At 35.4% G+C, this 24,282-nt stretch overlaps 1 protein-coding gene across 3 annotated transcripts in view; it reads left to right on the plus strand.

The window, feature by feature from the left end:
- The window catches only part of IPO11 (importin 11), a 220,664-nt gene that overhangs the window by 162,676 nt on the left and 33,706 nt on the right, over positions 1-24,282 (plus strand). For all 3 annotated transcript variants that reach the window (XM_087443318.1, XM_087443317.1, XM_087443319.1), the window contains 2 exons: positions 9,604-9,699; positions 16,890-16,974. In XM_087443318.1, coding sequence (XP_087299444.1) covers positions 9,604-9,699; positions 16,890-16,974 — 181 coding nt within the window. The remainder of the gene's footprint in view (positions 1-9,603; positions 9,700-16,889; positions 16,975-24,282) is intronic.

The raw sequence follows: 24,282 nt of genomic DNA on the forward strand, positions 1-24,282 counted from the left end.
ACTAACCAGATAAATTTGCGCAGTAGAATTCCTAGCAGATGGAATCTCACAGTGAAAACCTTTAGGCTAGAAAGTGTCGAAAAGAAGGCTGGTGTAGCTGGAGAGTAGTGTGAAAAGTTAGATGAGTTCAGAGAGAGGTAGGCAGGAGCCAGGTCAAATGGGGCTGAGTCAACTGATCAGGAGTTTGGATTTTTAAGTGTAATGGGAAGTTATTGAAAGGTTATATACCCTTGCTTTAAGCAAGGGAGATGTGATCAGATTTTGCAAAAGAGCAATCTGGTCAGCTCTGTGGAGAATGGATTACAGGAAGCCAAGAGTGGAAGTGGCCCATTTGGGAAGTTCTGCAGTAGTAGTTCAAACCAGAGACAGAATTGACTTGTAGCACAGTGTTCATAGTAGGAACATAGACAAGTAGAAACGAAAAATTTCAGAGATAGATGTGACAGAATTTGATGATGAATTGGGCATTGGAAGAGTAGATGAGAAGAAAGGTCAAAATTGAATCCCAGGTTTCTGGCTTGAGTCACTGCGTAGAGAGAACTGCTCTTCACTCGGATAAGGACAACTGGAAGAGATTGATTTTGATTTGATTTTCTGTTTTGTTTTGGTTTCTTTGTTTTTGTTGGGGGAAGCACTGGAAAGTTTGGTGTTGGATATCTTCGGTTTGAGGTGAGACTGCCAGGAGTGGGTGAGAAGGATGCAGAGGTACTTAGGGTTCTGGAGCTCAGAGAGAGGTTGTGGTGTGTGCTAGCAGTATTTAGAAGGAATTTGACAGTGAGCCTGCTCAAGGCAGGTCTAAATATACAATGATCGCTCATTTTCTCTATAAGAAGAGTCTACGTAAGGTTTTTTGGTCAGCTTGAATGCATTATACTTCTAGAGCTATAACAAAATAGTCAAATGTCTATTACATTAAGTTAGTTTAATTACATGTGCATATTTTAAAAATAAAGTAAAATGTTACTTTACAGTTTTTTTCTCTTATTTCATGATACAGTTTTATTCAAATGTTTCATATAAATCTTTGACATCTTCATCATTGTTGTGTCTTCATCATTGCCCAAATCCCTTTTTAATCACGTAACACTGTTTCCTGGAGCACATTATGTTCATTTGTGTCATGTGACATACAGCACTCTCCCAGTAATTTAACTCCAAGCCACAAGTACCTTTTCATATAACTTTAATTATATTAGCACAGTGGGCTTTTTTTCATTTGCTCTGAAGGTATATATTCATGATTAACTTGTAATCATTTATTGTATAGCTTTGTTGTCAACAATGTCTAACATTTACAATGGTGAGGTCATACCCCCAACCCCATAATTACCAAATCTCTGTTAAATTCTTTTATATCCCTTTTTAAAAAACAACCAATCTGTCAAGTGACTCCTATAAATATCCCAAATGAACACTGATGGGGTTTTTTCATCCTAATATCTTTTCCAAAGAATTTTGTACCAGTCATTGAGCATCATCTTTTTATGGAACCTTAGTATGTTTAAGCGTTGTTTTCATCAGGCACATTTCTTAAAGCATAGTCTTTCTCTTGCAAGTTACGTCAGATGGCAGTTTCTTCTCATCCCACTGTACAGAGATCATTATAATTATTTCTTATTGTTGTAAAGATAATGGCTTGTTTTTTTGCCTGTGTATGTGCACTCAAAAAAGAGTTAATTGGGGGAATGGTTTATAATATAAAAGCCTTTGTAAAGATCATTGTTGGGTGTAAAAAATTCAACTTTCATTTTAAAATAACTTTTTCAGTTTCCACTATGAATTTTTTATCCTATTTCCTGGCCAGTATCCATCAGGAGAAACTAGATTTATTAATATGCTTTAATTTGTAGAAAGAATGTATGTTTCCATTTAAGTGACCAAGTATTTGCAGCCTAGGTCTTGGAAAATATCTAGAGGGGGAAAAAAAACTAATTTTAGTGTAAATGTCACCATTTCTGTAGCTTCTGGTGTGGTAGAAATTCTGGAATAAGACTGATAAATCAGGGCTTTTTTCTTTTGCCTTTTTCTTTTAATAAATTGCTGTTCTTTGCTTAGTCTTGTTAAATGATATAAGCAGAGAAGTATAGTTAAAAGAATATTTTATTTGTTGTGGCTTTTAGTACTTAAAACTTATTTATTTTCTTAAATTACCCTAACTTCAGTGACCTCCTATATTTAAGATATAATGCTGTGGAAGTGACTTCAAATATTAATTAGATGTGATATATAAATAGCATAATTGTGGTCTGGTTAGATCAGAGAAAATCCTAAAGTGACTGAGGTTCTGATTCATTTCTTTCTTGGGTCTGCTACTATGAAAAACTTAAATCATCAATTTTAGATTATAAAACCATTCAGAAAAGGTAATTGAAAATTTTGCCTGTGTTGTGCATGCCTCTTTTTGTCCCAGGTCCAAGGGGAGGAAGATGAGGTAAATATGTAAATCCATCACTTACAGAGAAGTAATTTAAGGCACATGCTCTGTGATGATGCATCAGCTGTCCAAAAAATGGAAGTGTAAAATGCTCACTAGAAAAATACTGATAAAAAATGGACGAGTCCTGTTCACAGTCTAATATTTATTGGTTAGGCTAACCAAATGAATATTAGAATATTTCATTTATTTGTACCTTTGGGGATTAAAAATTTTGCTTTATCTTTCTAAGGGCGTTTAGTTATCTGAACACCTGTGGTTGGGTTCATAATGATATAAAAGGTCAGAAATAATTTTAAGCCAGCATGATTTTTTGAGTTGGGTGAATAAACAAGAAAGATGGATTGATTTTTTTTCTTTAGTACATAGTTTTCAAAAGCAAGGAAAATCACTCTGCATGAAGTTTCTGCACTTCACTCTATAGATAGATACTTTTTTATACTCAGAAAGTGCCTTAACATGTCATACTTTTAGGAAATACTAAGGTAAGATTAAGAACTATACTTTTACTAATGTGCATTTGACTGAGAAAGAAGAATTTACTTAAAACTATGTGGAATTGTTTTAAATGATCAGATAGTCTTTACTGAGTACAATTTTTCATGCCCTCACCCGTTTACTTAATGTTTGTGTATGTGTAACATCACTTAGCACCTACTTGAAGAACAAAACCTGTCTTCCCTCTGTAGTGTGTTTGTGACCTGTGTCTATGTGAATAAATTAATATGTCAACCAAGTATGTAAAATAAGAAAAGTGTTTGTGACAAGTAAAAAGGAAGAAAATGTTCAGGTTACTAACACTTTTTTCCTTTCTGTTTTACTTTCCTTCTCCTCTTTCATCCTTGATGTTAAACTTTCCTTGTGTTTTCTAAAATGAATGTTTCAGAAATAGATTCCAACATAACCACTTTCTGTTGTGTTTTCTACCTCATGTCTAGTGTAATCAGTTGTAATATGTTGTCTACAACTCAGCTATCCATACTTGTAATTTAAAAAAGAAGTAAATATTATAAAAAGAAAACAAGGGAGGGCAGTTCTCAAGCTCTGGGATCATTAATTCCCATGATTGATTATTGAGTGTTCACAGAATGCATGATGTTACTCTCTGGGACATAAAAAAAAAAAAATAAACGGAACACTTGGGCTATGCTTCAAGTTACTTATACTCTTAGGGAGAGCAGGCATGAAAAATTAAAGGACATTAGGAGAAAGTAGTATAAAAGATGCCGCGAGAGTTGCATGCCAGATGAGTAGTGCAGAGGTTTTATATTACTGGAAATTCAAAGGATAGAGTGCTCAATTCCAGTGGATTAGAAAGTGGTCAGGGAAGGCTTCGTGAAGGAAGCATAAATTAAGGTGAATAGAAAAAGGAGGGAGAACGTTGTGAGGAGCAAGAAGGCAGTAAGCAGATATTGGAGTCAGGGACCCCATTGTATTCAGGAGGTGGGTTTAGTAGAGTGTGTTGAGGCTCTTGATAGCCCTTGAAAGTTCTTAAATTAAGGAGAAAGAATGAAGTTTACGAGACTGGAATAGAAAGTACCCATTTGCCTCCTTGAAGCCCTCAGTAATGCGGATACTAATAGAATCAGTTGGGTTCCATTTAACATTGTGTAGTAAAAAATAAGTTTGTTTATATCAAAATTGGGATTTCTTTATTTAGGAGGAAGATCTATCCTAATGCAATCAATAAAAGATGAGTTAACTTGAAAATTCTAAGACCTCAAGTGATGGTAGAATGATCAACTCTCTAGGGGCCAATGATGAGAATTAGAGAAGAATAATTTGCCAGGGCTTCTTTAACACTGACCAGATGACAGGACACTGACTTTAGACAAGTGCCAATTAATGAGTAAAACTGAGAAAGCCAGTTACTCAGGACATCATAACTTGATTTAAAACAGAAAAAAGAACATCTCATTTGTTGCTTAATTCTTTCCTGTAGATTTTTAGTCCACAGTGAACTCCTGAGCTTATAGCACAGCTTGTCTCAGTTTTTTCCTCTGAATCAGAGAAGAGGTAACATTCAAATGTTTAACACACTTCCCTATGTGCAAAATTATGTGCACTAGACTTTAAGCTTCCGTTAGTTTCTGAGTTCCCTGAGGTGGCCATCTTTTTTTATCCCTAGGGTCTATAATGATGTCTGACACATTTTATAGGCTCATAAAATGCTGACTAAAATGAGTGAACTTAACCGTGGTGACCTGTTCACGAGGAACGGTTGGCCTGGGTATACGACCATTTTTTCTAATCACGTCCTTCTCTGTAAATTAATTGATATCCTAGTATAAGTCCGTCTCCTTTTTATTAATACTCAGTGAGCCAGTCTTCTGAAGTCTGCTCTTGGAACTACACCAAGATGTAAAGTTTGGGCTGGAATAATCAATAATCAGTTTTTGTGTTTTTTTTTAAGCTCCTGAGTATTGGTTTTTCTACTGTGCTGGAGAAGCTATATATAGACTAGCATGGAGTTTAGCTAATCCTTTTAGGAACTCTAGGTTGTTGTGTCCTTTGAGTTAATGTGAACTGTCACTTTTTTTGTGAGGAAGATCAGCCCTGAGTTAACGTCCATGCCATTCCTCCTCTTTTTGCTGAGGAAGACTGGCCCTGAGCTAACATCCGTGCCCATCTTCCTCCGCTTTACGTGGGACACCACCACAGCATGGCCTGACAAGCTGTGTGCCAGTGTGCGCCCAGGATCTGAACCTGAACCGCCAGCAGCGGAGCGTGTGCACTTAAGCGCTACGCCACGGTGCCAGCCCCTGAACTGTCAGTTCTTAGTAAGCACTGGTTTGAGGGGTTGAGAACTGAGTAAGATCTAAGATTACTTGGTTTCCTCTGACTGCCTTCACTTCTTCCACGTTATACCCGACACCAGATTTTGAATGAATGGGCATGGGAGGACTATTAGAAGATGACACACTCAGAAGAATTCTTATAAAATGTTACTCATAACTCCAATGTGTAACACTTAAAGGAAAAACTGGGCTGTTTTTCATCAAAAAAAAAAAACAGAATAACACCTAGTTCCTGGTTTGTTCTATTTAAAGAGATAATATATGTAAGATGATCTAAGTACAATGTCTTTTCTCCTTCCTTTCTTCCTTCAAACCTGTTTTTATTTCATTCTTGGTTTACAGCTCTCCTTTGATTGTCTCCATTTTAAATGTCTAATCACAATTTAAAGCATTTAATTCAGAAATATGTGGCTTATATAAAATGAGACTGATTCTTAATTTGTAAAAGACAAGGGTCAAAAGTATTGTGAATAAAAAGTGACGCGAAGGCTTAATACTCAAAACTTCATGAAGAGTACTGTCTATAAAAGAAATTTATTTTAAAGGCTTCATTTAAAAATGTTACATTTATACATTTGGAGGGAACATTTTTATAATACTTACAAAAGGAGGAAAAGAATTTATAACTTATTAGTGTTTCTTTTCTTTAAATATCTATTCCATCTTTCAGGAAAGTGTAAGCCTCTTTTGGCTTTTTGTTATCCCTAACATTTGGAGGTACTTTTCCCAGACTGCTTAATGAGTGGTAATTGAAGTGAGTTCTTTTGAGTGCTTTTTGAACTTGAGTGCTTTGAAGATGATTATCGTATAACTTCTCCTTGTACTGATCCCAGAATATGGCATGGATACTCTCTTTCCACTCTTTGTCTTCAAGCCTTCACCATTTCTAGAGTCAACTCTTCCCATTCAAAGCCAGCTTGCATACTTTTCTACCCTGGGCCATAGTCATTTTCCCTTTTTCTGAACTTGGAGTCTGTGCCTCACCCCCTCTGGCACTTAATAGGTGCTCCAGAGTGAGCATGGTTTTCCCTGTCTACTGGAATAATTGCCCCTACCCCAATCTTCCAGCTAGGTCTCTGCCTCTTATGTCCTTTTCTGTGTAGTATGCGTCACATTCCAATGAAAAAAATAACTGACCGACTGACTGACTGAGGTTGCCTCACCTCCTTTACCTCACCCCTATTAGACAGTCGTCTCTCCAAGCCTCATACTTGGTAAAACTAGAAATCCAGCTGGAGGCGAGAGGGAGAGAGGGGAGAGTGAGCTCCAGTGATCACATGACTGACTTCTCCAAGCCTATATAAGCCTGGGCCAGGACAATAGTCTTTCTTCCTAAATAGCATGTACAGGCTGAGCAGAGGTTGGACCTATATCCTCTGGCCTGTGTCCAATCTGCTTCTGTGAATGTCATTATCCATTCTTTATTCTAATTAACACTTCTTTTTGTCAACCATTCACTAATGCTAACTTTTGGCTTTCTATAAATCTCAGTTTTCTGAATTCATTTAGATTTCTTGTAGAACTTTTCAAGTTTTATTCTGATTCCAGCAGTGTCATCTAAGGAGTCTAATCAGGGGCCGGCCTGGTGGTGTAGTGGTTAAGTTCGCTTACTCTGCTTTGGTGGATCCCGGGCGTGAACCAACACACCGCTCATCAAGCTATGCTGTGGCAGCATCCCACATACAAAATAGAGGAAGATTGGCACAGATGTTAGCTCAGGCACAATCTTCTTCAAGCAAAAAAAAAAAAAAAAGTCTAATCATTTATGAGAAAGGGGTGAAGTTGCTGCTTTTGGCAAGAATTGTGCACTCAAAAGTTTATCCTATCCATGCTGTAGTTTGATTATCAAAATATATTCTCAGCCTTGAAGGCTCAGTCTCCTTAATGTTCATGTCTGAATTGAAACCCGATGATCTAGATCTGGATCATTTATTAATTCAGCATAGTGCTAATTACTTTTTTTCTAATTATGACAAAGATATAACTTTTTACCTTCTCCTCAGAAACAGGTGTGCCCATGCCGGTAGCACCAACAGTATGATAATTTGAAGTAAAACCTATAATCAAACGAGCTGATTGCCAAATTATACCATTTTTATCTCTCTTCTGCACTCCCTTGTAATTAATATTCACCTACATAATAGAACACAGTCACACTCGGTTTGCCAGGTATCTGTTAGGAAAATTCATAATCAGTCTTGAGAAAATACACAGTAATTCCATTGATTTCTTGTGAAATTTCCAGTTTTCCTAGAAGGTGTGGGGTTGATGCTTCAAGGTGATGTAAGTAGAGAAGGCAGCTGCTTGAACAGATTGTCCCTAAATAATAATGATGTAAAGGCCTGGTAAAGAGCCCTGGAAGCTATAGTAGAGAGAGTTTTTGTCCTTTCAACTAATTGAGATTAGTTGTTGAGAATGTTCCTATTTTAAAAAGGAATCTCAGGCCCTGCCTGCCTTAGCATGCTATCATGGATTAGTGGTGAATTTTTCTGCAGTAGGAAGGGAAAATGGCTATATTCCCCTCATGTGTCTGCCATCCCCAAGTCCATCCTTCATTTTAGAGACAAGGGGACCAACATCTAGAGAAATTCACTAATAACTTAAGTAGGATCACACAATTAGTGGCTGAACTTTTAGTGCAAGATCTTGGTTTTCTAATTCTTTTTTCTGGGATGTTTCTCACTGAACCAAATAAGGCAGACTGTATGTGTGCTTCTTTCTTTAGAGATTTTTTAGTTCTTACATAAAGGAAATACGACATCAAAAACATATACTCCTGCAATAGGATGCTATATGCAGATTAGAATGTATCAGAATGATATCAACTAGTTGTTATTTTGCCCATCTGGTTATTTAGTTCTCTAAAATCTGATCACATTAGAATGTACAGACAAAAGGCTTTGACTTTGCAAAGGTGGTGACATGACCCAAAGTGTGCTGACCTTGGGAAATACTTTACTGAACATTTAAAAAATTAATTATGCATGTTAATGCAGCATGAGAAACATGATGTGCCCCTTGTAGGAATAATACTCAAGTTCCCTGGAGACAGGAGTTATAATTTATTCAGTTAGTTTTATATTCAGATGGTATAGTTTAGTGTGCCAGTGAGTGGTTATGTACTTCCACTTTTAAAAAGTCAGGTTTATTAAGGCGTAGTTTACATAGAGTAAAACCTCTTTTAAGCATACAGTTTTGACAAATGTACACAATCTGTAACCACTACCACACTCAAGATATAGAACATTTCCATCATCCCAGAAAGTTCCCTTGTGTCCCTTTGCCTGGTAACCACTGATCAAATAATTTTGCCTTTCAAGAAAGTCACATAAATGGAGACAGGCAATATGTAGCCTTTTTTAGTCTGTTTTATTTCTTTTAGCATAATGTTTTTGAGATTTATCTAAGTTGTTGCATGTGTTTCTAGTTTGTTTCTTTTTATTGCTGACTACTCTTCCATTGAATAAGTGTCCCACAATTTGTTTATCCATTCACTAGTTGACAGACATTTGGGTCATTTGCACTTTTGGATTAGTATGAATAAAGCTACCATAAATATTCACCTACAAACCTGAGGATACTTGTTTTGGTTTTTGGTAAATACCTAGGAATGGGATTGCTTAGTTGTGTTGAGTGCATTTAACTTGACAGAAACTGCCCATGTGTTTTCCAAAATGGATATGCCATTTTGTATTCTTACCAGCAAGGTATGGGAGCTCCTGTTGTTTCTCATTCTTGCCAGCGTGTGGTATTGTCAGTCTTCTTGCTTTTACTTTAATTAAAATCTCGTGGTTTTAGTTTGCATTTCTCTGGTGACTAATGATACTGAACATCTTTTCAGGTACTTGTATGCCCTCTGTATATCTTCTTTGGCGAAGTGTCTGTTTAAAATTTTGCCCATTTTTAAATGGGTTTTTGTCTTATTGAGTTTTCAGAGTTCTTTTTATATTCTGGATCCAAGTCCTTTATCAGATACATGTTTTACAAATATTTTTCCATCTATGGCTTGTCTTTTCTTTTTATTGACAGTGTCTTCAGAAGAGTGGAGATTTTTAATCTTCAATACTTTTGTATCTTTTTAGTTATAAAATTAACACAACTATTATAATAAATTAAAGAATATTAAAGTATTTCTTTCCTATCTAATCTTATCCTTCTAGTATTTAAGCACACTAATAATCTAGTGAAAGAGAAAATTTTAATGTTATATGCAAAGGTAAAATTTCTTCTTTAAGAAATATATTTTGAAAGTTTTTTTTATGTTTAACAACTAAAATTTCTCTTTATGTTCAAGAGGATAATTAGGGGGAAAAGAAGAGTTACCTGTTGAAATATTCCAGTTTAACTTGCTTTGCTTTTCTTTTATTCTAGTGTTATCCAGGATAAATTCTGTGGGATTATAAACATCTCAGTGGAGGGCCTACATGATGTCATGACGGAAGATCCTGAAACAGGAACCTATAAAGAGTAGGTGGAACGTTTAATTAATTTCATTTGGACTTGGGAGGGGCAGTTAAGTACATCCTGTATGATTTCTGTTCGCTATCACCATATAAGCACAGGAAGGCAACTTTTTCATTTTGTTCTTCTTGAAGAAACAGTTTTATTTTGCATGTAATATTGTTTGATCTGAGATCAGCTTTATTTTTGTTATAGTAAAATTCTGAATTGGGCTTCTTTGGTCTAATCATTTTATGATTTGACATTAGGTTTTTTAAAAATCCAGGTGTGTTTTAGCATATAAATTCTTTTTTTAAGACATTTTGAATATATCTTCTTTTCAATGAAGTTCCCCTGCCTTTCAGGCAAATTATGGGGAAAAGGAGATGGGTAAGCATCCTGTGTTTGTATTTGCCTCCTTGGTGTATCACTGGCACCTTTAAGATATTAGAGGGCCATATGATACTTGACTAGTACCAAAAAAAAATAGTTAAAATTATATTTTTGGGGAGAACAGTTAAAATCATGTTATCAGGAATGCTGATAATCTTTTTATATAACTATTAATTTGAAATTTTCTTGTTTTGTTAATCATTGTATCCTTTTGTAGTTAGAATTTTTACACTTTTCCTCTTATTACTACAGGCATACCTTGGAGATATTGCGGGTTTGGTTCAGATCACCGCAATAGAGCGAATATTGCAATAAAGCAAGTCACATGAATTTTTTGATTTCCCAGTGCATGTAGAAGTTGTATTTACATTATACTGTAGTCTATTAAGTGTGCAATAGCATTATTTCAAAAAGAACAATGTACATACCTTAATTAAGAAATACTTTATTGCTAAAAAACACTAACCATTATCTGAGCCTTTAGCAAGTTGTAATCTGTTTGCTGGTGGAGAGTCTTGTAAAAAATGCAATATTGGGCCAGCCCCGTGGCTTAGCGGTTGAACGCGCGCGCTCCGCTGCTGGTGACCCGGGTTCGGATCCCAGGCGCGCACCGACGTACCGCTTCTCCGGCCATGCTGAGGCTGTGTCCCACGTGCAGCAACTAGAAGGATGTGCAACTATGACATACAGCTATCTACTGGGGCTTTGGGGAAAAAGAAAGAAATAAACAAAATTTAAAAAAATGCAATATCTGTGAAGAGCAATAAAGGGAAGCACAATAAAACAAGATATGCTTGTATTAATAAAGGGCATGTTTCATATAATGATAAGCAAGACTTCATGAGATTCCAGACTGCTTGGCTTCTCCTCAATAATAATAATGAGCTGTTTTCTTTGCTCTTTATAAATCCACCTATAACAAATGGGAAAGATTACCCTTTGAATCATATTTTGTTGAAAAATATGGAAAGCAGATATATGTTGTTGAGTCTTATTAAACAAAATGTGTCTGGCATGTAACTTAGCTTTTGAGAACATAGGAATTCAGATGAAGTAGAAACCTCAAACTTTTGTGATTACAAATCAGAAATAAACCATTCATGCATGTAGGCAGATTTTTTCAAGTTAATGTAGGGTTTATGGCACTTGAGTGTAAATATTGTGTTTTTATACATAATATCTGACAAAGTTTACAACTATTTGTGAAATATTTAGGATATTCAAATGTTCCTTGTCCTTCTCTTTGGAGTATATAATTTAGTTAGGGGGAGGGCATGTCTAATAGCACAGTGAAAACACTAGTAATGAGTAAAGGCAGTTATGTATGTTTTGAACAAAGCACACAAAATAGTAAAATTACAGACTGTGCTTTAGTAGGAAATCAGAGAAAGAAAAGGCACTGTTTGTTACAGTCTTCAGGGAGGGATAAGAGTGAAGATACAGGAAGTAGAACATAATTATAGTGTGGTTTAACTGGAAGTGGTTAGAGTCAGCAAGTTGTTAGAAATAAAATTTAGAAATTATCTAGTGCAGTTTCATTATTTTAAAGATCAGGATATAGAGGCTCAGAAAAGTGGAGTGACGTAGCAAAGAAGTGGAAGAGTCAAGACTAGAGGCAAGATCTTCTTACTCAGTAAGCCAAGGTTAGTCATGAAAAACGTTTCGGTTTGGAAGAGGAAAATGTTGGGCGTAAGGAAACAGACTGACTAGGAGACCGTTATAGGGATCCAGACTAGAAAGGCCCAGACTTGAGGGTTAGGGTGCATGGGTAGCTGGAACATATGACCACTGTTTGCTTTTCCTCCCCAGAATTTTTACCCTGGGGTGGTATTTGGCCTGTGGAAGCACAGTGTAGAAACCATTGACCTAACTTTTCTGAGTCTCGGTTTCTAAGAAGGGTTAGACTAGATTTCTGATAAATCCTCCTATTCTGTAATTCTGTGGATTACACAGAGTTCTTTAAATTAAAGTCCATGAGAATGTAGGGTATAAATAGACTTTCAGAAAAGTCCATGTGAGAAACATAAAATATTTACTTATGTAGCTAACTTAGCCTTCAATTTCCCCTTCCTGTTTATTGAAACACTTTATTCAAAGAAAGTTATTCTTTCCAGTTCTGCTGAATTCCTATTGATTCTCAGTGTAGAATGAATTAGAACAAAGGAAGAAAATTCTGTTTTTTTTACCTGCATAAGTGGTATATTAGTCAGGGTTCTCCAGAGAACAGAAGCAATAGGAGGTATATGTATATATATAAAGAGATTCATTATAAAGAATTGACTCATGCAATGTGGAGGCTGAGAAGTCCCCAGATCTGAAGTTGGCAAGCTAGAGACTCAGGAGAGCCAATGGTATAGTTCCAGTCCAAGTCCAAATGCTGGAAAAGCCGGAGAGCCAGTGGTCTAAGTTCTAGTCCAAGTCTGAGTCAGAAGGCAGGAGAAGACCAGTGTTCCGGCTAGAAGACAGTCAGGCAGAGAGAGTGAATTCTCTTAGTCTTTTTGTTCTATTCAGGCCTTCAACTGATTGATCGAGGCTCACGCACATTGGGGAGGGCAATCTGCCTTACTCAGTGTACAGATTCAGATGTTAGTCTCATCCAGAAACACCTAGAATAATACATAACCAAATATCTTGGCAGCCCATGGTCCAGTCAAGTTGACACACAAAATTAATCACAATAAAGAAGCCTTGTTGACAGATCATCACTTTATTCAGACTTGGTTATGCCAGGCATTGTGCCATGTGCAGAAGCAGCTGCAGCTCTGTCCTGAAAGAGCTCACAGCCCAGAAGGGGAAATGGGGACCAGTTTGGAGCCAACTAGTAAAGTAACCTGTGTGAAATGCAAACGATTTTCGACTGTTTTGTGTAGTCAGTGGGGATCCATTGGCAATTTTAAAACATGAAAGTGACATGATCAGATTTATGCTTCAGAAAGGTCACCTTGATGCCTTGTGGAGAATGACTGGGAGACGTAGAGAGGCTCACAGTGAGTTGTCTTACATCAGTGTAACAACCTGGGATGCTTGTTAAAAATGCAGATTCCCCCCTTCCCCGTCCAGAGCCGTTATATCAGAATCTTTGGGAGTAGGATAATAGAACTTGCATTGTAAACAGGAACCCTGGATGATTCATATGCACTCTAAAAATTGAGAATCTACTGCATGGGAGGTGGGGGAACCCTTTAGGTAGTTGTTCTACTCTTAATGAGTAATGATGATAGGAATTTGAGGTAGATTTTGGAGGGAGGATTGGCAAGAATTGATGACAAGTGGGTGTGGCTGGAAAAGGTTGACAGGTGTTTGTAGTTTGGGTGACATATGACACACACACAATTTTAAAAACTACGTGTGCTTATGCCTAACAGCCTATGCTAATTATTGCCCTTTAATATGTCGTCATAACTATGTTCTTGTAGGCATTTTAAAATTTAATGTAAGATTTTGTTTGGTAAAAAATGGAAATGGGTTTTTATTTGCTGTTATGATGATCTCGGTTTTTATTTTACTTAGAATAGTTTATCTTCCAGGATAAATAGTCAACAGTTGGCTATTATTAAAATAGTATAGAACATGAATCCATTTAGAAGAAAGAAGAGTCCCATTTTGAGAGTTTACAAATCTGGTTTTTTTTTTATGTTTGTGTTTTAGTTAGTAGAGTTCTTATTTCATTAAACCAGGAAAATATATTAATGAGGCTAGAGATTTGCCTCTGCTTGTCTTTGGCTAGAATGTTTCCCTTTTTTTCCTAAATATTTTGTTGTTAGGCACATTGAGAAAAGAGATTGGCGACCCTGTGCCAAAGTTTGGGAAGTAAAAAGGAAGTAAGAATTTAGCCAGCATTTTAGGGAGCTTAGAGGCACTAAAATTTATTAGAAAAAGACTCATAAATTGTGGTTTTTTATAGCTAGAGAGTGTAGAACATACCAGCCATAAAGGAAGTGTTTTATTTGAGACAAAAGTAGTATTTAGGCTTTTAAAAGCATTTTTTTCTACGTCACTTGATACATTGACCCACTAGACGGCTCTTCAGAATGGAATAGAGAATACCAGAAGAAACCTTGGTTCTCTGATTCTGACATTATTGCCTGTATAATTGACTAATTGAATAATGTTGTCAGTTCTCGTTGTATTGTAACATTCAGAAGTGAGTTTGTGTAGATTAAATGGAAAGTGTTGTAGCAAGTACTTTTTAAATGAGAAATGGTTTAAGAGGTTTCATGTTGCTTGGTGACACTGTTGGTTGTGTGTGGCTGCTTGCAGTTTCTTGCTGGGAAAGATTCTGACTCAGCAAGCTAGAGTGCCTGGATCTATTCAGTGAGTGGCTGTAGAATGTGAGGGGTGGCTGCCTGTGTTTGCATGTTAGTTGTCCCTATTTTCAACTGTTGTTATTATTTTATTGCTATTATTATATTCACAACCCACACATTTTTAGCTTATTAGAAATCTATTAATTCTTACCATGCCTTTTATGTGAAACATGATTCCCTATCTTGAATCTTTGTCATCAAAGTAAGATTTGACTTTTAATTGGAGATTTTCCTGCAGGAGAGAATTTCAGCTTTGGACTTCTCAGTCTAATTTTTCTTTTTTTTTCACTTTCCACCTTCCAGAGACCCAAAGGAATGCAATTTGCAATATTGCAAAACAAAAATATTCTGCCCTCTGGGTAATTTTTGGTCAGTGGAAAAAAAAATGTGTGTGTGTATATTTATATTCAGAATATACTCCATTATTAATGTGATAAATCTTTTAACTTAGGGAAGGGAGAACAGAGTGTTCTTACTGTACAAGTAAGTTAACAGATTTTGGTGCAGTGAAATAATTTGGTGCAGAATAAAATATTCTTCCATGGAGATCCAGATTCATGGCAGTTAGAATTCAAGTCTGCAGCAGACATAAAATAGCTGGTGTGAAGGAACCCCATCTTATTATTCAGTTCTAAAATACAAACTGGGATCTAGACTTTTTCTAGGTATTTCACTTTATTAAATAGCTTTTGGGTTGAGATAATAGTGCTATAATTTTCGCACTTTGTAGCAGAGTCCCTTGGCCTACCGGTTGTGTCATATCATTTTATGTTGTGGTGGACGAAAGCATTGCAGCTCCAAGAGGCCAAGGCCGTGCAATGAGTTAGGGATTGAGCTCTTGCTGTGTTTCAGGGCTTCTGATTTCCAGTTTAAGGTTCTCACTGTTTGATGCCACCAGTGTGCACTGACTGGGTCAGAGGGAGTTGTTCCAAAAGTTGTTTTTTAATGGGAGAGAATAGAGGGGAAAGGACACTCGTGTGTCTTGCAAGAGTGAGCCTGATCAAGCTTTTGGTGTCAGCATCTGTCGTTAACCCTTAATTAAATTAATTTTAGTCTGCTCATGATAGTCAGTCCATGAATTAATCACATTAGCCCTCAAGGGCTTCATTCTCAGGTATAACTAACACTACACTGCGCTGACAGCCTTTTTTAAACCGTATTTGAGTTTAATCCATTTTACTTTGCTTTTATGCTAGATATCCTCTCTCTAGCAGCTAGTGTAGAGGAAAGGACAATATCCAAGAAATCATTAAGACCCGAATTCTAGTCCTGTTTGTGCTGTTAATTGTGACCTTGAGCAAGTCACCTTCTCTCTTGAAAGCTGTTATCTCATCTGAGAAATAAAGGGAGGGAATTGGATTAGTGGATTCCCCAGGACCTGTGAGCTGAAAAATGATTTGATTTTTTTTAGCTCTTAATATTATTCCTTTCCTTCCCCAATATATAATGTTCTAGTCAAGTATTCAATTGTGAGTATAACTCTGAAAGTATGTCTCCCCTGAAATGAGACTGCTAAGTGGTATCCTAAATACGTGGAAAATGTGTTTTCTTCACTTAGAGTGATGCTAGCCTTTTTGGTATAACCTAACAGTTTGTCTTTCCCCCACTGTCACCTCCACTTTTTTTTAAGCATTGATTATATATACTATATATATATATATATATATACTATATATATATATACTATATATATACTATATATATACTAAGCTATTTACACAGCTTAGTAGGGAATTGTCCTTCACCTGTACTTGCTACAAAGCGTAAGAGAAACCAAACTCTCTTTGCCACAGGTTGGGAACCTATGACTCTCATAAATTACTGAATTCTGTTCTAAATTAGGAAACAGGGAGGTTTATTCCATCAACTTTATTCTCTAGACAATATTCATTTCTTGTCTCCCTGGAACCAGTGTTGACTGAATAGGAATCTGTTTTTCTATTATCTCTGCTAATGGTGAAGAGCAGTGATGCAGATAATCAAAATAAAATGATTTATAACTGTCTTGCAGGTACAAGTGCTCTCAGGGACTAGTTCCTCGTAGCATAGTAATGTCATTTGGAGCACAAAGTAGATTGTTACATAATCAATAGTGTTTTAATGAAGTTATTGTTTAAATTGTTGCTACTGTTATGAAACATGTATAGTAATCTGCAGGCATATGAAGATTAGTGGTAAAAGAAGTATTGATTTTAAATGTTTGTATCATTTTTTAGACAGGTATGGAGGGTACACCTTGTTTTGTCAAGTGATGTATGATTCAAAAGTTGCCTATAAATAAATTTCTTATAATTTACTACCTTAAATGCTCAGGGAAAATGGTCTAAAATTTTTTGGTGTGGTGCTTTTTAAAGTGAGATATTTTTTAGTTAAAAATTTTTTTAAATTATAAATCTAGTTTAGTCTGTTCCTTACATTTTGGTATATAGAAACATTAATGTTCTCATTGATTTGGAGGGTTTTTAGTATGTTACAGACATTTTATATTTATTTAAAACATTTTTTTTTAAACTATAGCTGTATGTTGATGTCTCATCTTGAAGAACCAAAAGTAACAGAAGATGAGGAACCACCCACAGAACAGGATAAGAGGAAAAAGATGGTAAGTTACAAAAGTAGCCTCTAAAAATTTGGGAGAACCATATAGCATCATCATATTCTGTAGGTTTGAAAATATCTGTTGGTCCATTCATCCATCCATCTAGCCATCTAGCCATCCTTTGTTGCAGAGTTAATATAGCTAACTGAGTTTTGAAATTTGGAGTGTACTTCTAAAACAGATAAATTGTACGGGAAGTTGAGTTTAACTCTTGATCTGAAATAATCGTTTCTTGTCTTAGCAGAGCAGAGGGTTTTACTCTTTTACATATGGAGAACGTGACTCTCAAACCTTATTTAAGTTGTAATGCTAATTCTTCTTTTTTGAGGAGATTTACTGAAATTGCTTCATTCTCTGTTATTTCATGGATCTTCACAATGAACTTTTTCTGAGATATATTACAGGCCTTTATAAAAATGCCTTTAAATTAACTGCTAAATTGTTTTGAAAACCATTCTCGCTACAGAAATCTGATAAGAAAAAGGAACAAAAAATAGGAAATATCTAAAATATCTTGCCTTTAGAATTATTTATGATCTTGAGTTTTTAAATACTTACTTTGATACATGAATATAAAATAGATACATAAATAAACTTTCCTCTCTTTTCTCTTGTAATCTCTTCAAGTCTCCTGGCCTCACCAGTTATTAACTTCATTATGCCTTCTTTTTTCCTTTTCAAAATGAGAACAATATCTGCCTCAAAAGTAAGATAAGTTAATTAATATATGAAATGGTCATAGGATAATGCTGAACACCTAGTAATTACTCTTAAGTGTTAGCTATCTGTACTATTTTAGTCTGCTCATGATAGTCAGTCCATGAATTAATCACATTAGCCCTCAAGGGCTTCATTCTCAGGTATAACTAACACTACACTGCGCTGACAGCCTTTTTTAAACCGTATTTGAGTTTAATCCATTTTACTTTGCTTTTATGCTAGATATCCTCTCTCTAGCAGCTAGTGTAGAGGAAAGGACAATATCCAAGAAATCATTAAGACCCGAATTCTAGTCCTGTTTGTGCTGTTAATTGTGACCTTGAGCAAGTCACCTTCTCTCTTGAAAGCTGTTATCTCATCTGAGAAATAAAGGGAGGGAATTGGATTAGTGGATTCCCCAGGACCTGTGAGCTGAAAAATGATTTGATTTTTTTTAGCTCTTAATATTATTCCTTTCCTTCCCCAGTATATAATGTTCTAGTCAAGTATTCAATTGTGAGTATAACTCTGAAAGTATGTCTCCCCTGAAATGAGACTGCTAAGTGGTATCCTAAATACGTGGAAAATGTGTTTTCTTCACTTAGAGTGATGCTAGCCTTTTTGGTATAACCTAACAGTTTGTCTTTCCCCCACTGTCACCTCCACTTTTTTTTAAGCATTGATTATGTCATTGGTGTTATAGAAAAATGTGATAACGTATTTCTTCATGAGATTCTGAACTTGTAAATGAATAATAGGTATTCTGCTCCCATTGAGTCATCAGCTTTTGTGCACACTTTTTAAACGTCAATTAGTCTGGTAGGTCTACCCTTAGCCAATTAATTTACCCAAATCTATTTTTCATTCTATATAGAATCCTCGGTAACATCAGGTAGTAGTAATTTTAATTCTAACTTTATTTTGAAGATAAGTGAAATGTTATCTCGAAGAGCAGTATAAGAACATAGTTTTAGAAATAACGAAGTTCCTTGATTCAGTTTTGTGATCCTAAATTTTATTTGAGAGCTGGTTATCTTATCATTTTTGTTCTGATTATAGGTAGTATTGGTTTATAGAACAACCATTATTTTTCAGTTAAAGTTAGTCATCACAGTAGTTACTTGATGGTAGATTTATATTGTCATTTCGACCAAGATTTCCAATGCCTAAGGCTTAAATCTTGGTCTTATGCTGATGATACTACAGTGTTTATGATTAAAGCTGGGATTATGTGTTTTAGCATTGAATAAATCTAATTATGAAAATAGTGCTAATTTTTCAATAACTTTAAACAAACAAAATTAGTTTCACTCTATCTTCAGAGTTACAAGTATAAATTATGTATTTTCTTTCAGTAATTGTATCATCATTCTTTACTGTGATGTCTTTAACATTAGAAATTTTTTGAGAACTATAAATGTGTTTTGGTTGTAATTTAAAAGGAAAGTCTTTGCTGGTAGATGATTGTGAATTACTATTTAAAAGAAAAACCAATCCAGCATCAAAGATTTTTTTCATTTTAAACTGAAATTGTTTATTTACTAGGAAGAAAGGGTATAGCTGCTCAGTTTTAAGATTACAGAAATGAAGGTTTGATTTACTTACTGTCATTGTTGTATTCAAGTGCTCCCTAAAATGTAGTGTCTGCTCCTTTCATAGAGGACAGCACTGGTGGTTGTAATATAGAAAAGTGAATGATTAATATTGTATCAAATGTGCCAAATAATTTTCCATAGGTTTATGAGAATTCTCTATATTTCATCTTAGGTAAGGATGAAATTTCTGTTCAAGAAAGCTGTTAAGCTGTCCAGACTTTTGATCTTGTCCTTTTTAATCCAGCTCCTCTCTATCCTGCAGTATCCATTTTGGGGAAGCTAACACTTACAAGATCGAATGCAGCTCCAGCATTTCACTTCATTTCTAAGTTCCCTCTCTGTCTGGTATACTCTAATAGTAGAAGGATAATTTCATAACCTTTTCTATAAAGAATTAAGGTTATGCAGTAACACTTTAAGTTGCTTATAATTTCTTTTCTTGTGACATGTGACTTACTAGGCATTTATCAGTTGTATTTTCCAAATTTAAGTTTCTGAGCATATTAATGCTTTCTGGTGACTTTATGGTACCTGCTAAGAAAGCATTAATGAAACATTTGATATGGTAAGTAAAGCTGTGCTAATGAGGTATTTCTGATCATTCTTTTCTGTTACATATTTCTCAGTTTAAGCTCTAGAAATATTTTGATAATCTGCTTCTATAAATAATAATCTAGTTTTATATACTTATTAGATGCTTTAATTGATATGGCAATATAAATAATTTTACACATTAATAAAACTACACTAACTTCTCATTTATTTGTACTGGTAGAAGTACTAGCACAAATAATGGTCTATCTAAACATCATTTATATGCTTTGAAGTATACCTTATATATATATAACATTGTCTATTTTTCCAAAGCATTTTTTAGGATCTCGTCTTATTTACCGCCATAATAGTTTTATGGCCAGGTACAGATGAGAAAACCAAGGCACAGAGAAGTTACCCCTTGGCTTAGAGTTACAGATTTAAGTAAAGATCAAGATTAGAGCCGAGCTTTCTTGCCTCCTAGCCTAGTGCAGTCTCTGCAATTTTAATTTCTAAAATTTCTGTAGCTTTTCTAGAATATTTCGAGGAATCCCACAAACTGCAGAATGTATAGGGGCCTACATGTTTGGGGGGAAAATACACCACCTTATAACACAGCTCAGCTACCACAAGTCAGTGGAATTGGAATTAGAGCTGTGGAGTAAGTATAGTTTGTCATGTCCTTGTGATAGACATGGCTAAGAAACAAGTAGTTTATTATTTTGTGGGTTTGCCTTACTTTAATAATTAAATTTAGTTTGCAGTTATTGAACAAACTATAACTGAGAGCTGGAGAAATGACCTTGAATGATAAATGACAAAACTTTGAATGACCTTCAGTGACAAAGACGAGGGAGAATGTTAATGATAATTCACAAAGATGGTAATCTTTTTGTGAATAACGTTGAGTATTTATTATATTTAAGTTTAAGTATTTAAGTTTTAAGTATTTTATGTACTTACTGAGTGCCTGTTACATGCCAGACACTTGGCATTAAGGATATGGCAGTGAACAAAACAGATAAAGCCCCAATGGAATGGAGCTTACAGTCTAAAGAAATTACATATGTGTGTATAACAAAGTCGTGTATTGTTAAGCTTATGAAGATTTAGATTAAGTAATAAATACCGCCATAGTTTTCTAAGTTTGTAGCATGTTCATAAAATTTGGAAGTTTTATATATATTGGTACTAGAAATATTTTTTTTACTGCATTTTAATAAATCAATTAAAGAGTGTAGCTGGAGTTTGCCCCTCTCAATTCAGTGACAATAACTTCTCTTTTTCTAGTGTTTTGCATCTTCGCCAGCCTTCTATTTGACTTATTTTTTTCAGTAGAAATAGGATTTTGGGAACTGTTTTAACAGTTAGCAAGATCATTTATAGTTGCAATGAATTTGATCTATTTTTCATCTTTCATATAAACATATGAGAATATATCTTAATGTAGTTCAGAAGAAAAATTTAGAACTATCTTATATCTAGTACATGAATATAAAATATTTTTCCATTGTCTATCTCAAGAGGTAGATTAGAATTGAAAACATTTATGGCATATTACAAACTACTGAAAATGTAATTTTAACATGTTGTACTTTACTTTTAAGTGGCAGTTCAGCAGGTGAGCTCTGCAGGTGAATTTTCACTGGTTTATAATAAAGTCTTTAGCTTTTGATAGGCTCAAATATTTATCTGGCTATCAGAGTTTTAAATTTTAACTTGCACTTTATATAGGGCAGACAGTTTGCAGCCTAACTGAGCTAGATTTTGAATGCAACTAGTTATGCGTAGGCTGTGGCAGCAGCAAACTTGGCGTCACAGTCTTCTGCTTTGGCAATAGCATGTCTAAGCAAATTGATTGTATGTTAGGTTAGGTTGCATTTTATTTGATAAATTCATAGCCAGATCCCAAGTCTCATGGCAAATATAATAAATTCTGAGCATGCCTTGTGCTTTGCCTTAAAGTGAATATTGTCTCCTATGCTGCTATTGCCAAATATAGCACTGGATCAGGGAGGGACAAAAGTGCTGCATTTTGGGATGAAATTGTCTGAAAATCTGAGCCTACAGGTAGCTAACATCTTCCCTTTCTGAGAGCAGTTAGACTGCCTCCCCCTCCCCCTCCTTTCTCCCCCTTCCCCATCTCCTTCTCTCATCAACTCTCCCTGAAAACTTTTATTTGCCTAACTTTTAAATCCAGCAGCTTTCCTCCAACTTTACTTAGTAGAATTTAGAATACACTGTCAGAGGGAAAGTCACCCTATTATCAGTTGAAAATATTCTGTAGTGTTGTTTTGTAAACTTTTAGTCCAAATATAATATTGTCATCAGGGCACCTATGGTAGCGGTTTGGGGTGGGAAGTTGTAAATTCTCCCTGAATGATTTTGATCGCTGAGAACCAGTAGGATGATTCTTCTGCCTGCTCCCATTTGCCTCTGGAAAAATTTAACTGAACTAGTAGAAAGAATTGAATTTAGTTGTAACTAATAAGGTAGTGTGTTTTTCTTAAATATCAATAATTTTGAAATTCATGCACAAAAGGCATTTTTATTTTACAAATAGTAATATGAGATTAATCCATCATCTTATTGGTGGTTTCTGAACTGCCTTTTGAGAATCTTCGCCTTATCACATTCAGTAATCAAGGTAAATTATAGAATTGTTGAAAATACTCTTTAGTCTTCAGCTTGCATGCAATGTCACACTGGTTATGAGTTTAGAGACCTTTCTTATTGCTTTTTCTCAACTTGCCCAGTTCCGTTACATTTTTCACCTCTCCTCTCATGCTACATCTTGACCTCGTACAAAATCCTGAGTGCTAATGTATTTCTCTCTCATCACAACCTCTCCTTCCTTACTAACCATTCCTTTTTTCCTGGTAAATCTGTCTTGTACCTTTATCTGGAGCCCCAGAATATGTCCTTATTTTCACAATCACTTTCCTCTCTTATTACCTAGATTTCACTGTTTCTTTGTTGTTTTTACCTTTGGACAAACCATAGCCTTTGCCTCCCCACTTCAGACCTACTCGATTTCTTAGCCTGGGAGTTAGGCATACATATTTCTTAAAAGCTCCACATGTTATTTTGGTGTACAGCTAGGGCTGAGAACAACTACAATAAGAATTAAACTCCTTGACCATGTTTACAGACCTCTACAGTCTGATTCCAACCAGCCTTTTCATCCTTGTCTTGCATCATCCCCCCCCCGTCCCCCGCCCCGTCTCCTAAACCAGACGACTTGTCTCCACACGTATCAGATGTTTCCTGCCTCTGTTACAGAGCCCAAACTAGTTCTTCCACCTGGAGTAGCCTCTTTATCCTTTCTCTCCACTCAGCTTACTCATTTGCCGTTTTTCTCATGAGGCATCCTTTCCCTCACTGATCACCCTTCCCACCCGTGCCCAGTTACAGAAGTAATCTCTCCCTCTCCTGGACTTATGTAGCATCTTCTCTGTATGTTTTCACTGCCTGTACCACCTTCTGTTTTATGTAACTTAGCAACTCAAATCTACTGTGATCTCCTTGAGATTAGGAACCATGTCTCATTTATCTTTGAATATATAGCTGAATAGAGCTTCAGACAGTGATATGCAAATAGGATTCAGTAAAACTTTGTTCAATAAAAATTTCTTGTGTTACATTTTAGTGTTTCTTTAAATATGGGTATTCTTTTTCATTTATAATTTTCAAAGCACCTTAAAAAATCTGTTAGCCAGTAGTATATACAAGCAGACAACTGAACTTTTTTCTCTGTTTTACCTTTCAATTGGAGATTCACTCTAGAAGGTACCACTATTTTCTTTGGGTCCTTGGATAGGTGTATTCAAATTGGTGAGTGTTGTGTCATTGGATCTGTTTCCCTCTAACTTAAGACTACAGAATTCTCTCCTCCTTCCATTTTCAAAACAAACCAGGATTCACTACGTTTTTCCTCATCTTGAAGCTTGTTAGTACCAGTGGGAAAGTAAAATAGCAGCACACAGGCATAATTTTCTTAGTTGACTTTGTAGCTGATCAGTCCTAGCAGGATCTATCCTGCTTCTCCTGGTCAATGATATTGACAGTCTTTATATAGAATCAAGGAAACACTCCAAAATACTGTTAATGTTAACCTGATTATTCAGTGAAGTTGTTACATGTGGATTTTAGTTTTCTATTTTCAAGCTTTTTGTTCTTTGAAAGTGCAACCTATAGGTCGTCTTTCTTGTAAAAACTGAATTTATATTCTGTAAGCAAAGCAATATTTTGAGTGAATGGCAATATTTAGTATTAATTGGTGTAAGTAATTAGTATAAGTGCTAAAAATAATGTGATACATAGAAATGAGATTTTTAAGATTGTGTATATTTATATCACACCTATTCTCAAAAAAAATGTTTCAATGTATATAAGTATCAGTGCTTAAAAATAAGGTTGTACTTAATAACAATGTATACATGAAGACTTGGGAAAATGTCAAGTGTATATTTGGGTTTGGGGT

Source organism: Ceratotherium simum, chromosome 18, assembly GCF_057802395.1.
Source record: "Ceratotherium simum simum isolate JZ-2026a chromosome 18, ASM5780239v1, whole genome shotgun sequence".
In the NCBI taxonomy this organism is placed as follows: domain Eukaryota; kingdom Metazoa; phylum Chordata; class Mammalia; order Perissodactyla; family Rhinocerotidae; genus Ceratotherium; species Ceratotherium simum.